This window comes from Aulostomus chinensis, chromosome 9, assembly GCF_037954235.1.
Source record: "Aulostomus chinensis isolate RoL2024-O1b breed Wild chromosome 9, RoL_Achi_v1.0, whole genome shotgun sequence".
NCBI lineage: Eukaryota > Metazoa > Chordata > Actinopteri > Syngnathiformes > Aulostomidae > Aulostomus > Aulostomus chinensis.
This window is the reverse complement of record NC_141328.1, coordinates 9,306,435-9,330,217: the sequence shown is the minus strand read 5'-3', so window position 1 is coordinate 9,330,217 and position 23,783 is coordinate 9,306,435. Positions and strand designations below refer to the sequence as shown.

At 39.6% G+C, this 23,783-nt stretch overlaps 2 protein-coding genes across 6 annotated transcripts; both read right to left on the bottom strand.

The window, feature by feature from the left end:
• Positions 1–2,946: 2,946 nt before the first annotated feature.
• Positions 2,947–12,095, bottom strand: LOC147255716 (5-aminolevulinate synthase, non-specific, mitochondrial-like). Of its 2 annotated transcripts, none has more exons than XM_086213603.1 (11): positions 11,990–12,095; positions 10,685–10,890; positions 10,406–10,552; positions 9,972–10,052; positions 9,666–9,885; positions 9,394–9,578; positions 9,090–9,269; positions 7,513–7,677; positions 7,151–7,419; positions 6,842–7,004; positions 2,947–6,427 (listed from the first exon to the last, which is right to left on the bottom strand). In XM_086213603.1, the coding sequence occupies exons 2-11, from the start codon at positions 10,872–10,874 to the stop codon at positions 6,267–6,269; spliced, it is 1,761 nt and encodes a 586-aa protein (XP_086069729.1). In that variant the 5' UTR covers positions 10,875–10,890; positions 11,990–12,095; the 3' UTR covers positions 2,947–6,266. The 2 variants fall into 2 exon arrangements, with proteins under 2 accessions (XP_086069729.1, XP_086069730.1); XM_086213604.1 differs by lacking the exon at positions 11,990–12,095 and adding an exon at positions 11,384–11,439.
• Positions 12,096–12,797: 702 nt separating this feature from the next.
• spo11 (SPO11 initiator of meiotic double stranded breaks) lies at positions 12,798–20,349 on the bottom strand. 4 transcript variants are annotated; one of them, XM_086213601.1, is made up of 13 exons: positions 20,023–20,349; positions 18,601–18,714; positions 17,742–17,830; positions 17,290–17,356; positions 17,046–17,154; positions 16,657–16,743; positions 15,944–15,980; positions 15,764–15,873; positions 15,559–15,658; positions 15,094–15,131; positions 13,827–13,903; positions 13,364–13,475; positions 12,798–13,100 (listed from the first exon to the last, which is right to left on the bottom strand). In XM_086213601.1, exons 1-13 carry the CDS (start codon positions 20,133–20,135, stop codon positions 12,981–12,983), a joined length of 1,173 nt encoding a protein of 390 aa, XP_086069727.1. In that variant the 5' UTR covers positions 20,136–20,349; the 3' UTR covers positions 12,798–12,980. The 4 variants fall into 4 exon arrangements, with proteins under 4 accessions (XP_086069727.1, XP_086069725.1, XP_086069726.1 ...); XM_086213599.1 differs by having other exon boundaries at positions 17,046–17,356; XM_086213600.1 differs by lacking the exon at positions 16,657–16,743 and having other exon boundaries at positions 17,046–17,356.
• Between the last annotated feature and the right edge of the window lie 3,434 nt (positions 20,350–23,783).

The following is a 23,783-nucleotide window of genomic DNA, read 5'->3' as shown; positions in this document are numbered from 1 at the left end:
ATTTACATAGCAATATGTTGAACTTTAGTCACTGAGAAAAAGCTTATACATCACTGAGAGACACAAAAAGAAATGTGTTAACTGCAAACTTAGTATAGACTTTGGACATGTATGCCCAAGCATCTGTAATACGTTGATATTATGCAGCTGCTAATGGTAACAAATTCATGTGAAGTGTCAGTGTAGTTTACTCACCTATAAATGATATGGCCTCTGGGAAAAACTGGGACAGGTTCTGACTCCAGTGGTCCGAAATGGGGATCTGTTTGTACCTGAAGTGACCGTCATGCTCAAACATGTTGGGTAGATTGGGTGTGACGTTCAGGATGTACTTGATGTTGTACTGGCCCAGGACATCTAGGTTAGTGGAGTCTTTGGCACAGCCCAGATAAAGATAGGGAAGGATCTGGACAGGGAAGGCAGGCTGATTGCTGGGGATGGGGCTCTCCTCAGACTCGGTGGCACTGCTTGGTTCACGATCAGACTCCCCATCAGAACAATCTGAGCAGATTCTGAGATTTCCAAAACCCAGGAAGGAGAGTGGAGGAGAGGAGCTTGGGCAGGAGCTGTCAAGGAGGGTCTCACAGTGTTCAGGGTACTCTGTGTGGAACTTTACAAACCCACCTAGAAAAAGAACCAAATTAAACCAAAAATAATAAACATCTTTATATCATCTTTAAATTAGTCACTTCATTACTTCATTTAAAATGTACTGACAAAATGATGAACAGATGTAAAGAAGTAGCTCACCCCCCCCCCCCCCCCCCCCCCAGCCCCTCAGACCATTCATGAAATACATGCCTGCTCCAGCAAGAGCAAAACATGGCGCAGCCATTTTGGAATTTTAATTGACAATCTCAATGACACACAAACTTTAGAACAACCTACAAACAACACACCGCCGATACTGTGTCGATCCGTGCATTCGGAAATATAACGTAGAAATGCAAAACATTACTAGATACAGTATTATGAAGACTTTAAGGCGTTGTAGTACATAAAAATGTTACACTACATTGGATTTATATTCCTAAAAAGAATTCTCCGCTTTGAATACATTTTATAAGGACGCTACTTTATATAACTTAACGTAACATTAGCTTGATATTATGTGGCGTTTTACGAGCCAGAGAGTGAAGTAAGCTAACAAAGATCACTTTATGATAACTATTGTAGTACATATTAAGTTTTTAACTAGTTATCATACTGGTATATCATATACTGATTTACCTTCAAGGTAGTACGCCGTACAACCGTCTTCCCATAGTTTCTGAAGAAGCAGACCCAATACCGACGATGGAGCTCCGCTGTCCTGCCAGTTCACTGTGCACTCGTCGTACAGGACCACCGTGTCCGTCTTACACCGTCTTATGAACTTCTCTTTATCTTCATGGCTGGGAATGATAGTCCGGATCGGGATGTTGCCCTTCTTGAACCTACGGAGCATCAAGCCCGGTATGGCCAGGTTTATGGCGGTCTCTATGTGGGATGATTCATAAAGCTCATGAGAGCGGCAGTCCAGCAGGAGCAGTGAAGTACCTCCGGACTCTAACTCCAGTTGCAGCCATTCCACGCTTTTGCTCGGCGTCACATTAGACATATCGGACTCAGTATCATACTACATGTAACCGCGAACACTTTCTAACATAAACTACATTTTACCCGAAAAGAAGAGGCGATGAACGCTGCCCCCTCAAGTGCATGGCGCTTCTGTTTGAGCGAAGAGATTTCCCCCCTTGTTCCGCTTCCCCCGGTCCATCAATCAGCGAGCCTGATCTGCCCCAGGACTAATGGACCCTTTCACACGCCGCATACAAGTTTAAATGTTAATGCTTTAAAGCTAATAATCTCTTCATCTACTCCGCATCGCACCACATTCTCCTCCTATTACCATTCCGACGCATGGGAGAATTTTTTTTTTTAGTTGACAGTAGAGAAACTCAAGAGGGAGGAGTTTACTCCTTTAAAGTCATAGCAGAAATATCACAAAGTTTGACATAAATGCGCTCAGTAGACTCAACCAGTCCCTATTTCATGAGTCATTAGGCCTAAATATTACAACAATATTATCATCACACCTGGTCTCATGTGTAATATTTATCGTGGCTTATAGCTGATCGTCACATTATGATTCCAGCATCTCCCCAGGCACTTAAGTTATTCTCTTCTGGGCTACCATGACCTTATAACGACCTTATCATTTTCCAGTTACTGTGAAAGTAAAACCGCAAAATATTTGCACAGCCACAATTTACTCAGTAATTTACACAATTTGAATTGACCAGTTCTAGTGCACAATTGACAAAATTGCAATGTCAGTCATTGCAACTACACTATTTCAAAGAAGAAGGAAAAAAATTGCAATTCTTACCTTGAACAGTATAGCACAAATATTGTAGAAGTACATTTTTGGTTATTTTGGTAACTCTGACCCTTTGGAAACCTGTACTGTACATTTTTGTTTAGTATTTTTAATGCTAGTTTAAGATCATTTGTTTATGAGAAATACACATTACAAATCAGTATTTTGTGTGCGTTTTTGTAAACAGTCAAGCAAGTTGATTCATAGTAACATTTGCTTATTGTTTCAAACTGCAAGATTTTCCACAACAGTAACATGTTATGTAGCGTTAATGACTGCTGACAAATTTGTCATCAATACTAAATTTCCTTGACCTAAGAAGATTTTGAAGTGTCTTTGAGAATCATAGAAATCCTGTAACCTCAAATTATCATGATTATTATAACAAATTATTTATTGTCTTGTTTCACCATATTACATCCTTGAAGTATGAAATCCTCAATGTAGAACACAAACAACAAATAGGCTGTAACCAATCCTTTTCTTCCTGGCCTTCATTCTTCATTTTGCTAAAGAAACAGCTCACTACTTAAGTGTGTCGTGTTTTCAAATTTGCCACAGGTGAAAGTGCTTGATTTCTCCATGTTTATTCATTGTATGTGAGTTTACATTGCAACAATCAATTCACCAGTACAAGGGGTTTTTTTTAGAATGCAAAAGCAGCATTCCCATGGTTCAGTAATGGTGTGTAGAATAATGCAAGAGAATGTGAATGAGGAGGGAGGGGGGCTGCTGGGAGAATCCAGCTCATCTGTCTGTGCACGTGAATGGGGGAGACACAGATGTGCAGACCATTAGGATTAACTCGGAATGAAGAATAGAGCTAACACACACACACACACACACACACACACACACACACACACACACACACACACATTCATTAAAAAAGCTTTCAACCATACGCTAATCTGGCCCACAACAAGCACCATGTACACCGCACCAACACCATTTCAGCAAACATGCACACACACACACACACACACACACACACACACACACACACACACACACACACACACACACACACACACACACACACACACAATGCCTGGCTCTGTATATACCCACATAGTGGTTGTTCCAGTTCAACTCTCCTCCAGGAAGTGTAGAGGTGTTGTATGCAATCAGGAAGAGTCCGTCCTAGCTCCAGACAATGATGGATGTAGGAAATCGTGTATGACAACTGGGTAAAAATGCTACACAAACAAGTCCTGTTAAGAGTACGATCACAGGGTTTCCTGTAATTATTGGATTCAGTGCATATGAAGAGTCTACGAGGTACATGAAGATTTTTCATAATCAAATCAAAGGAAGACATGCCATGACACTCAAACTCACATAAAATAAAGGACTTATTTTAGCAAGCAGGCTGGACTTGCATGATAGAGGTGGTCACCTGACTGCATCCCTTCCACCAACACTGTGGTTACATAATGCACTCCAACCATGAGTACATGGTAATTCTCTCAGAGGAAAGAGAGGAAGCATCTTTGCTTTACAGAATCCCAGGTTTTGCATGTCAAGGGCTGCTTTGAGGGCTTTCACGCAAACCCGGCGGGCACACAGACGAACTCCTATCATGTGCAGATGTACAGTGGGGAGCATTCAGAGATGAGACCGATGGGAGGAGAGCTTCATCTGCATTGATGTGTCTCTGCATGTAGACCAAAGGATTTTTTTTTATTGAGCTAAGTTTATCTAACTGCGATCATTGGTCATATCAGTTCTAACATATATAATGGAGATAAATACTAATACTTAATACTAGGAAAAACAACACAAAAATAACCTGGCCCCCCTCTGATTAACAGCAGATTACTCCTGATTCATTTATAATGTTCTGAATACATTATTTCACTGAACTGTTACATGTACTATGATGTGCACAGAGGGATGTTTGCTGTATTTTATGGTTCATGGTGTTATTTAGATCGGAAACATAATATCCTGTTCACTCCTGATACCATCGAGTGGTTTGTCATGAAAGCTGCAGTACCAGCTTTGACTCACCTGCTACAGGCGGAGACAGCTGCAAATAGGAGACCCAGAATGCCTCCATGTGGTGAAACCACATGTGTATTTCATGAATGAATGACTAGATGACAACAAATCTACCCTTAAGCTGATTATACATAAACACTATCACTTCATACACCACTGCCTTTTTACTAAATCAGAGGGTGTTTTTTTTTTGGGGGGGGGGGGTGAAAATCTGTCCAATTAAATGCATTGCTGAATTTAAGAAAAAATTCCATTGTTTATAACAATATTCATATTGCAATCACCAGTACGTAAACTGTCATTACTTTTTCCTCCACTTTCCCCCAAATTCTTTCCTTTTTGAAAAACTTAACCAGATCTGGGATTATCTCTTTTAAAATTCCATGACTTTCCAGGTTTTTTAAAGGACTATATTAACCCTGTGCATTTGATGGATTTGTCTGATTGCAAAAGGCAACTTAAAACGCACTGCTGTTAAAAAAAACTAATCGGAGAAAACAACTCTCACAAACTTTAACTCATATTGGTACTATTCCAATATTAAAGCATCTTTTTTAACTGTGATTCTACAAACTTTTAACAAATTTGAGTTATCTCAGGTGCAGTCTTTCAACTAAACCACTCCAGGTTCCTACCATGACCTCACACATAGTATAAATTTACCTCCTGAGTTGTGTCTTCATGTTCATAAAAAACAGTTGAAAAAACAGAATGAGCGGCAAATACACTGACAAGATGCATAAATTAGGATATAAATTATACCAACATGTATGTTTGTACCTCTTAATGATTTAAAATGTTATGTAATTAGGTGTGATACCTCGTTTAATTTCAACTTGAAGATCATTTTTAGCAAGATTTGATTGCTACATATAAGCTGCACATTTGTGAAAATCAAAAAAAGATTGTCATATCATGGATTATGTTCTCAGAGGCATTTAAAATTACAGCAGAAAATAATAATGACAGGATTAGCTGCAACAATTCATTCTGCTACAGGGCTTGAACAACCTTGAGTTTTAGATGGCCGTAAGATGACACAACACTGCCCGCTCACACAATAACAATAATAAAACCACTACAAACCTCTGCACTAATACTTTTTTGCACAGCTCTAATTCATGCACATATAGATTGTACCACGGATCTTTTTGTCTTCAAGCAGTCTTATTTTGCCTTATTTATTCTATTTTCCAGTTTTCTGTATATATAATCTTAGATGTAAAGAGTATATGTTCCATTATTTTTTTTTTTCAATCGTGCCCTGTGTATATATTGTAATGCATGTCTGCTGCTGGATGCTTGAATTTCCCTAGGGATCAGTAAAGTATCTCTAAGTCTTAGCATAAGTCTAATTTATGCTTGTGAATAATGTAAATAGAAAGCCTTATTCAAATGCTGCACTCTTTCTTACTGATATAGGATTAATACCAAGCAAGCTGGTGCAAAATATTCATTGGACAAATCACATGTTGATTCAAATGTTGATTCTTGAGATGAATTTTAAGCTAAACTGTCAACAAATGTTAACTGTTTCATGAATAAAGCAACATGTAAATGAACACAAACCTTTGTGGAGCAAACTACAATGATACTTATGAATCACTGCTCCATTTATTCATGAAGCCATGGTTTGGACTGTATACAAGGACAACAAGCCTCAGAACTCAAAAAATGTTCTGAGTTCTGAGGTTTGTCCTTGTTTTTCTACACCACCACCTTCAGCACCTTGTTTTTTGTAGTTTTCTACAATAGCATGTATATACATACATATATACATATATATATATATATATATATATATATATATATATATATATATATATATATATATATATATATATATATATAAAATTAAATTAAATTAAATAAATAGCTTGGATACTTGAGAGTAGGATGATCAGGCTACTGCTGATATCATGTGACTGAGGCCTGTGAAGTAGGACTTCTCCCTCTCACTCATTAGATCAAAGTAGAGAGGCTGCTGGCAGAAGTTACACTCAGCTGAGGAGTGGGGCCGCAGCTCCAGACCCACCTCCTTCCACGTCTTCACCAGCCGATCTGTAGATAAACAAATACATTACAATGACTGCCTCGCATGTGTATGTCTCCAATGATCTGTTCAGTTGCAGTTTACGTTCCAGTTTGGAAAAAAAATACAGTACTCTATGTAGTTTAGAGTTAAATGGGATGCGATAAAGAGAAAATCCACTTGTTACTAGGCAAACAGTGAATATGACCAGAAAAGTTGTCTTTGAAACATTATAATGTGACATCAATGCTGGCCTTTTGGATAAACTGCAAAATGTGACTTTGTCCAAAGGGTCATCACTTCATGCTATTAGACAGTGACTTTTACTATCCAAATAATTTCATTTACAGGACAAAAAAAGGCAGAGATTTTTCATCATACAGTTCATAATTCCTAGGAATGTTACTTTACTTGAAATAGGTTAAGTGAGTTGGTAGACATACCAACAAAGTAGTACATCATTTGGGGAGTGTGGTGTGGTGTTGGGGCAATGCGCAGTATTTCCTCTCCTTTAGTTACAGTGGGATAGTTGATTGCCTGGACATAAATGTTGTAGCAAGACATCATGGTGTCACAGATCTCAGTGTTCTTCTCTGCATTTGCCACCTGCCGAAAAGAAGGAGTTTTTTTATCAGAAGAAACCATAACATTGAGTTATATTATACTTTATGTGGCGTTGCTTCCTTGTGGGGATTACAAAGTCAATCCCTCTATTATTCCCATTTAAACTGATAAATGGTGAATTCACATACTCGAACTGGAATGATGTGGCTTGGGGAGTGGACCACAGGAAGGCCCGAGTCCATCAGCATTTGTCGGAGCAGTTTGACATTCCTCTGGTGTTGCCTCCTGAGCACCTGGCCTTCTTCACTTTTCAGAACCCGAATGGCCTCCCTTGCCCCGGCCAGCAACATGGGGGGCAGTGAGGTGGTGAAAATGAATCCAGCAGCGTAGGAGCGCACAGTATCCACCAGAGCACTGGTGCTGGCAATGTAGCCACCAACGCAGCCAAACGCCTTGCCTAGGAATGAGAACCATGATCAGTAAGAGGCACAAAGCTAGCTGCCAAAAGTGTTATGAGGGGTGTCCTCTGGTTGGTGTGGATTCTACTTACCAAGAGTACCAGAGATGATGTCAATCTTGTGCATGACTCGGTCTCTGTCTCCAATCCCTCCTCCTCTGGGCCCGTACAAACCCACAGCATGTACTTCATCCACAAATGTAATGGCACCAAACTTGTGGGCAAGGTCACACATCTGTTCAAGTGGGCACACAGCCCCTGTAGAAGGCACAGTAGGGCTCAGGAGAATATTTTGTACAATAGGAGTGTGCTGAAGGATAATAATCTGTCAAAGTATCAGTGTTCCTATAGCAAAACTTTGAAAATACTTGGTCTCCATCTACTGGCAGGGAGAGATATTACAAACAACTGTCAACAACAAAACAGCTTCTACAGAATGATTCATTTCACATTTGGAACATCACCAGCCAAACTATCAGTAACATCTGGAAAGTCTAATTCCAGTGAGCAGAGTGCTAAGTACAAGACTCTGTGCCCGTAGAGCATGCCTTACAGAGTGTGGGAATGTGTGGAAATGTTGCCCCAGACACAAACTCCATGCTGTACACTGTATGTAATCCATCCATTTTCTTCCGCTTATTCCTATTAAGGGTCACGGGGGAGCTGGAGCCTATCCCAGCAGCTACAGGCGAGAGGCAGGGTTCAACACGTATAGACAAACAACCATTCACAGTCACAGTCATACCTATAGTCAATTTAGAGTATCCAATCAGCCTAGTCCAATTGCATGTCTTTGGACAGTGGGAAGAAGCTGGAGTACCCGGAGAGAACCCACACAGACATGGGGAGAACATGCAAACTCCACACAGAAAGTTGCCTGAGCCGGGACTCAAACCCAGAGCCTTCTTGCTGTGAGGCAACAGTGCTAACCACTGCACCACCGTGCAGCCTATATGTAATGAGTCCTGAGTAAACTAATTTAGCAAGGTCTTGACCCAAGGGATCCTCTTTTATGTGTAGAAGCACTGCTCTAAAACTTTAAGTGGCCAGGGCATGATGTTCTCTTCAAGATCGTTATCTTATAAATCACAACAAATGGAACTAATCTGGTTCTGCCAGTGTCAATGATAGGTACCATGGAAAAGCTACTTTTGCTTACAGGAGATTCTATTTGGAAATATTTTGGAATTATCTCATTATCCATGGTTTCTAAATTAATTCCAATTTAATCTATACATATTAAATGTAGGATACCTACTTTGTGAACATAAACATTATCCTTTTTATTATTAGTCAAAAATATTAACATTAAAAAATGTATACTGCAAATCATTTTTTAGGGGATATAAAAAATGCTCTTTAAGGTTCTTGTAGAATCCCAAATAATATTTATTTATTTTTTTTTAAATTTGATAGTGGTAGTGTGACACTGCACAAGATGTCAGGTTGTCTCAAGCAAAGAAGAAAAAAACAGAGAGAAGGTGTTTTCACAAAACAACATGTTTGCTTTTTGCCCCTGTCCACCATTTTGTTTGAGTTCGCCAAAGGAAAAAGTTTGGGAATATCTGTTATACATCATAAAAATCCTCCTTTCCCATGACCTTGTAAAAAAAAAAAGACAAGATGTTCTAAATGCCCAATGAATAGAACAAGTGACATGGAGGACTCACCATCCATTGAGTGCACCGTCTCGAAGGCAACAATCTTTGGAGTGGAGGGGTCCGACTTCTCAAGCAGCTCTTGTAGGTGGCTGACGTCATTGTGACGGAAGATAAACTTCTTGACGCCACTGTTTCTAATGCCTTGGATCATTGAAGCGTGGTTGCCCATGTCAGAGTAAATTTCACAACCTTGAGGAATACACACAGGAAAATATGAATACACTTTAGTTCTCTACTGCATAGTGTGTTTTGATGCAAATGTGTATAATGGTCATAATCAAAATAACAGCTAAGTTAAATTAAATAACTGTACCTGTTAACATCTTTGCCAACGTAAACAACGTGGAATCATTGGCTACAAAGCAGGAAGTGAACAGCAGTGCAGCATCCTTGCCGTGCAGGTCTGCCAGCTCATATTCTAGCTCCACATGGAATTTGCTTGTTCCTGAAATGTTGCGAGTACCTCCTGCACCAGCACCATGTTTTTTTAATGTCTCCCTTGGATGATAAACAAAAAGTAATCTAATAAATATGTAATACTGATCATTTTCTCCTGAGTTAATTTCCATCAGCATGCTCACTCACATTATAGCCTGGGTGACTTTTGGGTGGCGGCTCATTCCCAGGTAGTCATTGCTGCACCATACAGACACATCTCTCTTCACATTAAAAGACTCCGAGTAGTCGTCCGCCATCGGGAAGGAAGGAGCTCGCCGGTTTAACATCTTGAAGACCCTGTACGTGTGGTCTTTCTTCTTAATGTGGATTTTGTCCTCAAAAAAGCTGTCGTACTTGAAGGTGGCAGCTGATGAAAGGAAACGTTGGAATTCTGTAAGCCTCCAAATATATTTCAGATCACTTATGAGAATAATAGCTCACTGGCTTTCTCACCATCTGGTAGGTTGTCCTTCAGAAGGTGAGACACTTTGGAAGATGTGGGTTTTTTGACCTCAGCTAACATATCAGCTTTTCCTGTCAACAATAAATGGTCTCTGAATAACTTATGTATTTAATAAGTACTTTAAAAGTTTACTCAAGTCAAGTGAGTTTTGTTTGGACAAATCACAACAAAAGTTATCTCAGGACACTTTACAAGTAGAGCAGGTCCAGCACCCCATTCCTTCAATGAATTTACACCCAACAATTCTCCATGAGCAAGCACATCCTGCAACAGTGGCGATGAAAGCTTTCCTTTTAACAGGCAGAAATGTCAAGCAACAGGCAGCAACGTTGCACGAGTTCTGTGACTTTACATAACTAACTACAGAGCTTCAGACTTCTGACTGTAGTTATCCTATTACTGGTGTGTCTGTGCAAGTATTTACCTGTGCAGAAAGTGTGCAGTACCGGGACGTCCTCCTGCAGCTCTATGCTGGCTTCCCTCACCACCTTGTTGTTTTGCTGTTCCATCTCTGCAGCCAGAAAAGGGCACTTGGACCCACCAGCTTGGCCAGCAGGGCGTTCAGTGTCACCTGGAAGGAAAGGAAAGTAGAACATGACAATCAATATGCATAACATAAAACACATCTCTAAACACATCACCTTAATTGTATTGACATAAAAATAAAGAGTATAAAAATAATCACTTTTGGCTTACAACTGACCTTCATTTGTTGGAGCACCTCTGGACACAGAAGCTGAAGAGGACAGAGCTCTTGCCAGAGGTCTTGAGAGCAAGTCCATCATCACTGGGCATCTTTGGGCATAACTCACTCGTGGTGACTTACCAGCCAGATGCAGAAAACTACTTGGTACAGAGGTCAGGAAAGGGCACCGGCGAAGCACTGATTCCATATGAGATATTTTTGACCTGAGGAACAGGAGCACGAAAATGTGTTATGATATTAAAACAGCAGAAAAAGCAAATCAATTACAGAATACAATGCCATAAATGTTGGATAATGGAATGCAACCAGCTTGTATTTGTTCCCCACTCACATTGTGTTTTAGGCTGCACAATTCTGGAAAGATTAAAGTAAAAATTAAAATAAAAAAAAACAGTAAAAAACATTATTTTCCTGATGAGGTTCTGTATCAAACAAAGGTGGTCCCATAAGTCTGTAGAATACGATGTGTACAGAGGATATCTCTGCAGCGTCATAGTAAATTAAAATATTAAGCTGAACAATCAGCTGCCGATTACAACTTTGATTACATTTCTATTATCTGCGCAACCCTGAATGTGGTTAGATTAAGCAATCTAACTAAAGTTAACTTGAAATATCTAAATAAACAGTGAATGATACAAACTTTCCAAAATTTTCAACCAAACTGATACATTTCACTAAAGTGTCAAATTCTACCTGAGAACTTCCCAGTCCATTTTGATGTAGCAAAAGAAAAATATCCTGCGGAACATGACGAACTCCACAGTCCCATCTATGACCAGTGAGACCACTGAGAGGATGCTATGTTTAAGAGATACTATTTTATTTACTCTGCTGTGGTCAGCTGTTCTTGAAAGGTGGAAAAGGGAGGGGCTCTCCAGGACCCTCATTGCTACTACAGATGTATTAACAGAGGACGCGTCTGAGACAGATACATAACCGCATCTTCCCATGTTACAAAACACCGGCAGGTACAAATGTAAATGAAAAATTTACTCTTTAGTGGCTCCAATTGTAAATTTAAACTGTCTACACATTTATCACACGGTTTTTTCTCAGTATTTTTACAGATCGTAAACGTTATTATAAGGCTGAAAACAGGAAGGATGTAAATAGATCAAGAATCTCTTTCATTGCATAAATAAATCAAACAGAAACCATTTACTTTCAACTTCCCACGTTTTGCAGTGGCTTTAAGTTAAAAAAAAAAAAAGAGAAACATGAAGATTCAGGTAGCGCTCCCTCCAGTATTTTCTACACGTTGTGTTTTAAAAAAAACGAGTAGTTTTAATAGTAGCTCACCTGTCTTCAGTGGAACGTTATAGCTTTTGTCGTCTTTCCCGTTGTAAATGTTTTTAAAGATCACCCAGGTGACGTAGACGCTTGTATGTTGCACAATCCTAAAGCCACGCCCACTATAGGTCTCGTAACAGACAAAGATCGTCTATTCAATACGCCTTTTTGAGTAAGCAGGACTCACGTTTTAGTTCTTTTGCAAGCCAACGATGAATGGAAGTTTCTTAAATATTATGAAGAGCAGTTAAATTAAGAGTCAAAATAATTATACGATGAAAATACACGAGCTAGAGAAAAGGAATTTATCATATGTGCATCATGTTTTTTCTTTCTGGTATTTTAAAGTGCTTTCCTCTTGAAGAGCTTGTAATTAAAGTTTCACTTCAAAGAATATTAATTCCTTTCCATCACTGGTCCTTCAGCTTGGTCCAACAAACACTCTTTATTTCTAAATTAAAAAAAAAAATCCCTTTAAATCAACTAATTTTTGAGATTCTGACATTTAATTGAGTGAAATGATCTTAAAAAACAAACAAACCTTCAACTACTTCGTTGACTGTGTTTCTTTTTCATGCATTCAAGGTGGGTTAATATTTAAAAAAGGTATTTATTTGATCACTGTGTCATCTCCTTCCTCCATTTAATGAATTTGTCTCAACCTATTGGACAATTGGTATAAATTATTAATATTCTTTTACCACAAAACAGCTACCTGAGACATTGCTATGCAAATAGTGGAATAACCAAGTCCATTCATGACTGTTGCAAGTATCTAGGGGAATATTAAAACACCAATCAACTCATCAAAGGGATTGCAAATTTTTAATGAATTAAGTACCAAGTTTTTCAGAAAAATAAATAAAAAACATACAATTCTGCGGAACATGAAAATAGCACAAACCAAACCAAGAGAAATCCTCCATCTGAGAAGGTTGAGCGAAACGATATGTACAGTTTGTCAGTTTACTTTTTATTCCACTAGGTGGCGGCACTGCGCTCATATCCAGCCTCCATACTGTAGCTTACTGGGCAGGTAGATGCTAGTGAGGAAATCAGGAGCTATGGCAGCCAGAGACTGTATCTCAGCCTTAACCTTATTCTTCTGCATCAGTTCAATCTATATTGACAAGAAACACACGTACAAGAGTAAACGGTGTAAACAACTATAAATCATCATGTGATGTGGCCATTCACTTCAAAATAAGACGACTTAAAATAGTTCTACAATAAGTGATGAAAAAGTTCAAAGCCTTCAGCTTAACACATCAATTACTAGAGTAATATTTTCAGTTACCTCACTTCATTTTGTGGACCTCATACACAACTTTATTCTATTATTCTATCATAAAGGTCTTTGTCATTTTCATTCATCCTTCTCACCTCTTTCTTCCACTCTGGTTGGCTGGTTATATACGGCCTTTTGAGGAGGCTGTCTAGTTTGCTTTCATCTGTCTTGGTGAGGGGGATCAGGGCATCCTCAGGAACGCGTAACCTAAAAATATGTTAATTTTTACCACAAACAACCAAATTAAGTTCCTAAAATTTTCAACAAACTCACATCAGGGAACTATTTTATTTATGTTGTCAGGAAAACGTAGGGGAAACTGTAAGGACTACAATTAAACATATGTGAAAAAGCCGTTTCGACCTAAATTTGTACGAGGGGACATATACTTAAAACTCAATATACTCGCAGACTCAGATCCTCAGAGGAAATAACAAGTAAGGGCGACAGCAACAGAAACCAAAACAAATACTCTAAATGTCCCCAGAATATAATCCCAATTAGAGGCAGGACGAGACAGGAGGAAGCAGTAGGAAGTAGCAAATGTTGAGTCCAAACCTCTCGAGGTCAGAGGGGAGGAGGCCTAGCCACATAACGCTTGGGACAGTCAGGCTGTGAGCCTCAAACGACATAGCCTGTGGAAAAACCCATGCGCAAGCACACATGCACACATACACACACACGCATATAAACACACACACCAGACTTGTTAGGACCTTTTTCACATCTATATTGCTGAAGTTCAACGGATATGAGGGGAAATTGAGAGCTTCAGCTTCAGAATCATGAGAAACATGAATTTTTTGGTTGGCTAATGGTCATTGGTTCCATGCTGGGGTTTTTTTTTCGTAGCTTTGTTACAGTGTGATCAACTGCCATTAGGATCCTTTGGCAGATTCACTGACAATTTAGTATCAATGCTTCTATACGACTAAAATATGTAATAAGTCAACTATATAGTACTTCTAAAATCCTGTTGTTTGGGTTGTTTTCACTACAAACTCAATTACCAAGCAACAGAGGCTTAGCTATGACTTCTAGCATTAACATATCGTTTACATAACGTCTTAATGTATCTAGGATCTTCTTAAAATAAGTGCCACAGTCAAATCTGGACAAAATGATTTTTTTTGCTTAAATCATCTCCTAATGATGTCTTGTCTCCAGTTTTTTTTTTTTCTGAAAAACTTGAAAAAATGACGATTATTTTAAGAAGGCAACAATATTAAACAACATTAACTAGTTACAAAAATGCCATCGACATCTTAGTTATTTCTTACGTATTCGCAAAAAACACACACTACCTTGTCAATATTCATCTGACCCTGAAGGTCAGGCAGGATGACATGAGACAATGGTTCTCATGAGAAATGCAGACTTACTGTGGTAAAAACTGCTCAAAGTTAATAACAGCTACTTAAATTGAACTTTATTGAAGTCCAGTGAACCTCCAATCTATTTTTAAGATCTGTCAAAATTGTATTTAAGAGGTTTAACGACTAAAATCAAATTTAAAACTCTTTCAAGACCTGCAAAAAACCAGACCTCTCAAATAAACTCCAGATAATCAGCAATGAACCTATATAATGTGGTTATGCTCAACATATGTTCGCAATGAGGTTAACAAACGCACGGATGTTTACACAAACATGACAGAGATCGACAAAGACCTCGCCATTGAACACATTCACTCCATACTGTGTCGGTTTAAATATTCTGTGCTGGTTGATTGGTCCATATAATTACATATTGCTCACAGAAAGACACTGAACAGACTACGATGGATAATTTTGAGTACAGGAATAACTGGCACAGTGAGACTCACCACTGATCCGTACTTGTAGATGCACATGATCTCAATGCCTGGGAAAATCAGAGCGAGAGACAGAGACACACTGCAATCACCAACATACCAGAGCAATTATCCTCTGAGATGTGTAACGGAGCTCTGAACAAAGTAAAGCATTACATATGTGGCTTGCCATGCAATGGGAAAAGGAGCGGTATGGAGATTAATGGAAACTGAGCCATTTTGTCTGGATGAGATTACACCAACTGAAATAATAGCATGACTAGGCACCATGACGTATTGGACAGGTGTTAACATCTGCTGCTTTAGTGGGACATGGACCATTACTCTGTGTGAGTGAGTGTGTGTATGTGTGTGTGCGTGTGTGTGTGTGTGTGTGTGTGCGTGTGTAGATTAAAAAAAAAGTCAAGAGTTGTTAAATATGAGGAAATATGTAAAGTATGTGTGAGATGTGAAACTGATTTGACAGATGTAGCGTACCATGCGGGTCGGCGTCCACCAGAGCGAAGATTGGGATGTGCAATGTGTCCCAGAGCTTTCTCACCATCAACCTGCTGTTCACATCTGGCAGACCTTTGCCCTTACACACACAAACACATCTGAATCCTGATGTAATATTACAATGAACATCAAAGCAAGGTTTACAAAATTTAATAAGAGTTTTGGCAAAGAGAAGGGAACATACTGTGATCATGATGCAAGGAGACAGTCTGGTGTAGAGGTCTGCATCCAGCAGTCTCTGAAATGTTGCATCCTTCTCGACTATCAAGACAAACTTTGCAGATGAAACAATATCTACGAATGGTCAAGGAACCTGCCACAATATTTATTCTGTTTAAGTACGCATACTGATTTCAAAGGATACTACTAATACCAGCAATGTTTAACGAAACTGCGACAGCCTGAAAACAGACATGGTTATTATTAACAAGTCATCAAACAACTCTAATATATTCCTGTCTGCTATAAGTGTGGTAATACTGCTGTGAATTCCCTGTGAAGTTGCTTTTAACCGCAACTTCAACCAGCAAACACATGCATATGTTACAAATATCTGCTGACTACAGAGAACTGTAAGTTAGAACAGGGGTTCTCAACCTGGGGGTAAAGACCCCTAAAGGTGGTCGTGAGACAAAATTTCGGAGGGTAGTGGTAGCGCGAAAAAAACAATCTTATTCAAGAAACTGTTACATTTGACAGCCTGTGACAGCAATATAATTTATCATAGCATAGTTTTTATTGACCATGTGAGACTCTTAAGTGTGCCAGCACTTGAAAACAGTTCTTAAACTCCAAAGAAGCTATAATGTTTTATTTCCAACAGGCCCCGTTATCTCAGCTCTATGTTCCTTTAGACCAAAACTACACGTTGATCGTGGCGGTGCATTTATTCAAATAAATCCAAAAAAAAAAAAAAGAGACGAAAGCCAAATCAGAATTTATCTGTCTTTCTGTGAGCAATTATGTGCAGCAAGAAGGTGGGAGCCCCAACCTGATGATCAATTATCTGGAGATCTGTGGTTGATAAGCAAAGATTTTGAGCCGGTGATGAGTAGTAAAGCCACCGACGGAACTTACAGCAGAGCTCGAGCGGCAGTCGATTCTTGTGCCATCCTCCTCCATGTAACACAGATCGCCTAAGATTAATCCCTTGGATGTGGCCAACTGGTGAGGTAAAAATGACAAACCACCACACGCTTCCAACGGTGCCTCTTTGAATTCAACTTTAATTCAATTTCTGTTTGATCAGAAGCACAATGTTTTTTTCCACAAATGTGTCCTTATATGAATCCAAAAAACAAAAAAAAATGCTTTAAAACACTAGAGTGGATGAACAGATTTCATCTGTGAAGACCTAAACTAATAAAAGAAGGAGTCTTCCTACAAGTTTTATGTCTGAGCTGTGTGTTTTCTGCAGAAAACACACTGCATATTGTTTGAAATTAACCACGAATATGAAAACTTACCACCCGCAGTGTTCTGCGAGGAACCTTTAGCAAGCAGGAGATGTCGTCTACAATACTGTCAACTGTTCTCTGTGAACCAAACAGCTGTGTATGGTTGTAATAGATGTCTCTGTTCGATACAACACACAGAAACGAATCGAGGCAGCAGTATTTAAAAACAAAACAAAGCAGTGGAAAAGTCACACATAGCTGGTGAATTTGACGTGGTGTTAAGAGATCGTTTGAAATGTGGTGAATCGATGACCTTTTTGTAGCATACGAGTTGCTCTGCACAAGTCTGTAAATGATGGAGAGAATCTTGAGGATTTGCGCTTTAAAAAGAGGAGAAAAAAAACCCACAAATGATAAGTAATTTTGCCGTCTACATGTCCTCAGTCAGTATCATGAGTGTTAGGTCGCATGTTATACAGAAGTGAATAGAAAACCACATTCTGTCCTCATTTAAGATATCCATTTAGGTAAACTTATCCTTGAAAGCCTCTTTATACATGTTCTGTCTCTGCCAGTTTGACTTTTACTGTCGTTTATTCGGTGTATGCATATGTTCACAATGAACATAAATGAAAGCCACATGAAGTTCGGTACAACTTTAAAGGTTTGTGACTGAAAGGAATGTCGGCTGTCTAAAACACACAAGTTGCATATCCTAAGAAGCAAAGGGAGAAAATAAAAACAGAAGTGTGTGTATCTTCTCACCAAATCTAGTGACAGTGGAAGGAGAATCGCTCCTTAGGGTGGTCACAGAACTCCTTGTACTCATCTGAAGCCCGATGGCACTGTCATAACTTAAAGTAATAAAAAAACACACGAGTAAGATTTTCACATGGACAAGAACAGAAGGGCCCATTTAAGGAATATACACGGATTGTGTTTGATACATTGTATTTTACAGCTTTTAAAATCTGTTCCACCAGATGTAAGCCATCTAAATTTCCCCTAGGCCCGAGGGCTACCTGTGACGAGGCCTCCTGTGCCTCACTTCCCTGATTCCTCTGTGAAACCAACGGTGGTCAATCCGCAAGATCCTGAAAGGACTGAACATATTTTTGAACTGCAGAAAGTTTTGATCCAGCTAACCTCAGACAGTCTGCTTTGTTCTGAACATAAGGTCTCCACATCCTCCTCATTTAAGCCCAGTGCTCTCTAATCCCTTATCACTTTGTCTTCTTTTAAGAAGCAGGGAGTTATTTTGACCTCAATCTCTGTGGCCTAAAGCTGAAAGTTACCATTTTTCTTTCCAAACACCTGGCTGCCCCTGCAGTCTTTTTAAAGCATCAGATTTATATGAATTCAGACAGAGGAGAAATGTGAAGCACTCCTTTACGGAAATTAAACAGCATATCTGATCATCTTGTGTGGCCTGACCTCCCTGAAAAAAAGAAAAAAAAAAACCTTGCAGGTAAATGTTTATTTATTTCTTTTCATCACATGATTTCTGGTGTTTATCTTGTGAAGGTCAGCATTACATGGATCCCAAACACTCAGGGCTTGAAATCCCTGTTGTGCTCAGAATGGAATGAAGAACTTACGCTACAACGTGTTGAAATCTAGTTACCTGATGTTGGCCCAGCTGGATCTGTTGGGCAGCACCAAGACAGGGGCCTCATCTTGAGACAGAGCTGTCACTATTTCCAGGATGATGTTTTCAATTCGGGTTAATATTTTCCTCCTGGAAAAAAGCATCCAGTGAGTAAGACAATGTATCAGAATGATGATTAATGCAGCGTCCACCAAATTACCTACAAACATCAGATTGTATGTTCTGTATGTTGATTGTGTGAAAATTAAGAAAACATTTAATGTAGTATATTCCAGTTTAATACATGTTGTTATACATGTATACATATGAGTACAAGTTTAAGATTGGTCAATATGAGCAAATCCTCCCAGGGATTTTTTTTTATATATAAATTTGCCATGTTTTCCACATTTGGAATACATGTAGGAACTATTCACCATGTGTTGCAACATGTGGAGTACATGTGGCCTATATGTTTTTCTTTTCTTGAAAGGCTCTGTTACTCTAAATCCAATATACTATCAATGTGTATATATTGTTTTATATTTAATTTGAGCAAAATAAAATAGTATCAGCAGATATTAGTCATTATTCAAATATATCATTCTGATTGCTCAGCCCAGTATATGTCAAGTCTCTCATTTAGTCATCAACTGTTGTTTGTGTTGAGAAGAAAATGTGACAATGGGTTTTGCTCAAACATTGCTTAATCAAATTAACATTTCATGCATTTTCAACATGGATAAAATATTAATATATTTCAAACTTATTAATATGTAGGAAACACTGACTGTGGAGCAGTGGTTAGCACTGTCACCTCACAGGGAGAAGGTTATGGGTTCGGTCCCGGCTGGGGCACGGGTTTTTTCTGTGTGGAGTCTGCATGTTCTCCCTGTGACTGTGTGGGTTCTCTCTGGGTACTCTGGCTTCTTCCCACCGTCCAAAGACCTGCAACTACACAGGCTAATTGGATACTCTAAATTGCCCATAGGTATGAATAGGAGTGTGGATGGTTGTCTATATGTGTTGGCCCTGCGATGGACTTGCGACCTGTCTTAAGGTGTATCCTGCCTCTCACCCGTAGCCGCTGGGATAGGCTCCAGACCCCCCCCCCCCCCCCCGCGACCCTTAACAGAATAAACGGGAAAAAATCAAATCTGTATTTAATGGTGTGGAAATCAAAATCGGCGCGCGCGCACACACACAAAACCTTAAAAAGTCGACAATATTAGCACGGTAAAAGTAAAATTAGCCTCGCATCAGTCATGTTAGTCAGTCACACAAACACTACACACTAAATCTCTCATTGTACCGAAGCAATATTGGATAGAACACCAGCCAATATCGTAAAACTAACATTTTAAAGCTGGAAAACTACTACCCCTGACAGTGCGAGCTAAGCTAACCTATTTTAGGATCAAGCTAACTGGAGGCGGATGTATGTGATTTTGATCTTACGTGCTTATTTCTTCATCAGCATGATGGCAGTGAGTCATGACATCAAGGTTGTTCAGTAGTTGCACTCGAAGCTTGTCAATTTCAGTAAATAGCTCAGCAACACAGGATCCCATCTTGTATCAATTTGTAGGGCCTCATCCATCAAATGTTCTTCACATAATTGTTCCGACGGAGTTATTTAAACCCTGAATTTAGTCTCACAGATAGAGGGCGAAACCTGAAAGCTGTTTTTAAACGTTCTTCTTGTAACTTCTTGTATCTGGCAACAAAATTATTTCTAGATCTTGTTGGATCATCAAATAAATGAATAATATAGTGTGTATTGGGATGTACAGTACCAGAGAAAATAATCTCTAATGTCTGTTGTTTCCTGTCACAGATGTAAAACTTTGACCCAGAAGGCCAAACCATTTTTTTAATTACTTAATTTTGGTATGTGTGGCTTGTATCTATATATGTCAGAGGCAGACATTTTATTGTACGCCGTTTTCTTGGGATAACTTTTTACCTATTATATTCCAGCATGAGATATGCAAGAAATATAAACTGTATCACTATGGATACAATGTGTAATTCACAGGAATACGTCGATGATATTTATCCACTGAATTATGAGCGTTTTATTTCACACTGATGGGGGATTCTGTGTGAGTATTTTTACTGACCGTTTAAATCATTTCTGCTTCTAGTGGCCCTCTAGTTTTACCTTTAATATCTGTTGTTTTGTTTTGTTTTTTTTACTTCAGACTGCTGCAAACAATCAATCATTGTGCATTTATGAAATGCTGCTGCATTTAAATAAAACAAGCTCTTGATACAAGCCATTCAGAGTCTGCTCTGCTCTGTATTTGAGTGATAAGGTTGCCAATGTTGTAGATGCAGAAAAAACAGACTAAATCATCTACAATAAATATTTATGCCCTGACAGGTACACAGCAGCCAGGATATGAGTGCAAAGAGCTTCCAGCCTTCCTCTTTGAGCTAAAGGTCAATGCACTTTTGCAAGCTATGTCCATTAGTAAGATCCAGGAATGTGTGTGGGCCAGTTAGCACCTCATTGTAGAAAGGTAGTAAGCCTACGCTTGTGGTGTTTAGAAAAATCCCCATCAGCACCGTCTGTGACACTCTGTAATGAGATCCTTTATGTGAGCTTGCTTCTACTTGTCTAAAGGTGTGTCTACTGTATGTGTGTGTTTGTGTTTTTGTCGTTTCAGAAGATGGATGAGTGGTTGAGGGGGAAACTGCGGTAGTTAGAAACCCAAAGAAATCTAATATATATTAAATCTGTCAGCCATGGGGAAGTGGTTTTAAAACATAATTTTGATAATGATTTCTGCATGACAATGATGACAGCAATGTGTTTGAAGAGCTCGAGTTTGCTTAATCAGACAGTTATTAAATCGTTTTATCTTTTTTTAAGCTCCACCATTGAAAAGACATTAAATAAAGATGACGGAAATCTTACATGATACACCGACAACCTCTCATAACATGTTTCTGTCTCATGCTTACGCCATCTTGAAGTCATGTCACTTTATTATTCAAGTAGTGAATTGTGCTTAGATTCTATAACTATTAGGTCATCCAGAGTCTCCACCTTCAAGAACTGCTGGCAGGCATGCTGTGTGTGTTTGCGGAGGCACTGCAGTCTTTCTTTCACAGTGTGAAGGCCTGGTCAGAGTGTGTGGGAGCCAGGATCTAAAGAGAAGGGGTCTGTGCCCCTGACCTGACCCTGAATATTTCCTAATATGCAGCTTTACCAAATGTACCTTTTCCCCTGAGTGGCTTTGACAAGCTGCTTCCGTAGTAATGGCTCTTAATTTCTGAGTAATTGCTATCTCTAAGTGATGAGGGACAACCTCTCACCCAAGCTGAAAAAAAATCCGAATATGTGGAAGACCAGAGATTGTGGGGGTCCTTTTTCGTCTGTTCCATAAAGGCTGAGACCCCCGCTGTTTCTTTGGCCCATGAGAGATTTGTGTCGAGTGTGAGGCCCTAACCTGAGGAGACAGAGTGCAACGAGTCATGTGCTTGTCTCGGGATGAGTGTTTGCTCTGGGTGGGGGTGGGGAGGTGGAGGGGGGCATCGGGGAAGTAGGGGGCTGCAGGGTCAGAGGAAAGAGAAGGGGGGCACCCGCTGCAGGTGAGGGGGATTAGCTGCAGCCAGGGGCCCAAAGAAACTAAATACAGATCTGTCAACCTAATCCTCACAAATAGAAAACAGAGCTGCCCTCCATTCACAATCCACATAGTTCAGCACATCCACCTCCTTCTTCTCTGCCCCCCCAACACCAGCACCACACACACACATACACACACATACATGTACAGGCACACACACTATCTACCCCAGGCTCTCTTGCTCCTCTGTTTCTCATCAGCTTTTGGCCTGGGCCAGTCTGGCAGTGCTGCCTCCACTCTTATGGCTCCTCAGACCAGTATCCCTTAAAGAGGAGCTGACTGATCACCCAGGGTCCTCTCTGATTGACAGACCATCACAGCCTTACAGAGTGATGAGAGCAAGAGTCAAAGGGGCAAGGCCTCTCACTGCACAGCCAAGAATCTAAATGGGACCTCTGCCTGGAGCTCCACACAACTAGACAGACATTTATAGGGCCCTCACACCTCAATAATGGATGCTGATAAGTGTGTGGCTGGGTAAAGAGGGCAGCTCAGTGTCAGACTCTGCACTGATGACATAGGTGCCTGAGTGATAACATCCTGCAATGGATAAGCCTCGCTAAGTCTGGCATTATGGGAAGCTTAACTAAAATGGTATCCCTGACTTTCAGTAACACCAACTCTAACTGATGAGTCTGGATGGACTGCTAAGAGCTAAGAATCAGATCCAGGATCTTCTGAGAGCCATATCCAGCTGCAGACAGACACGACTATAGCACGATGTACCAGATACGGGTGAAAGTAGGCATCAAGTGATGGAAAGCAAGACTGCAAGGTACAGCATTTGGTTCAAAAATTGGGAAAACTTGTTCTTTGTGTGAAAATGTGTTTTCTTCAATGTAATAGCTATGGAGGGCAATAGTGCCAATTAAGTGATGTAACATTCGTAATCTTGCTGACTGACAGACTCTAAAAACCTCAGCAAAGCCCTGTGTAAAAAAAAAGGAGCATTTTTTTGTGTAACACATCTACTCCAAAATCAAGTATGTTCATTTCCATTCCCTATTTTCTTTTTGTTAAAAATTGTGAAAGTTTTTTTTCTGTTAACAAACAAATAAGTGGCACCAATCATATTACTTACTTTGAGAGGTAACAATAAAAAGGAATGTTTTAGTTCTTTGACCTTGCTTCATAAAATAAAATGCTGTGCAATTTAAAAAAGTCAGTTGAACTGGATTTGACAAAGGATGAGAATGACTCGATACCTTGATTAAATTCTGGATTTATAAAAGCCATAGAACCTATGATCTAAACGATTTATTTCAAAGCTATTTCATATACCCACCCCCTTTCTTTCATTCTTCTTTTCCTGCAGCTGTCTTTCATATGTTCCTGAGGCCCTTCGAAGTGTGAGCCACTAAAGGGGGAACATTTGTTATAGCTCAGCTCCACCTGCTTAGGCTGTTCTATCAGGGTGCCGGTGTACGCTGCGGGGTCACGCCAAATGGGTAGACATGTGCGGGTTGGACAGGCAGACATGAAGGAGCGGAAAAAAATGTACCCCCAGCTTTCCTGTCCTTTCACTCCGACCCCACACTGCTTCATTTGCAGCTCAGTTTGCCCTAAAAAGGTTTTACTGTA

Bases quoted from the DNA above. Each gene is read 5' to 3' on its own strand.
- LOC147255716 (XM_086213604.1), bottom strand. From the start codon at position 11,439: ATGTTCCGCAGGATATTTTTCTTTTGCTACATCAAAATGGACTGGGAA. The intron at 10,553-10,684 runs GTCAGTTGTAAG...CTTTCCTTCCAG, and splicing joins AGGTGCTCCAACAAATGAAG to GTGACACTGAACGCCCTGCT. The intron at 10,053-10,405 runs GTAAATACTTGC...TATTGTTGACAG, and splicing joins ACTGCACACTTTCTGCACAG to GAAAAGCTGATATGTTAGCT.
- spo11 (XM_086213599.1), bottom strand. From the start codon at position 20,135: ATGGGATCCTGTGTTGCTGAGCTATTTACTGAAATTGACAAGCTTCGA. The intron at 13,904-15,093 runs GTGAGTCTCACT...GTTTTTCCACAG, and splicing joins TCTACAAGTACGGATCAGTG to GCTATGTCGTTTGAGGCTCA. The intron at 13,476-13,826 runs GTTTGGACTCAA...ACATATTTTTAG, and splicing joins CTCCCCTCTGACCTCGAGAG to GTTACGCGTTCCTGAGGATG.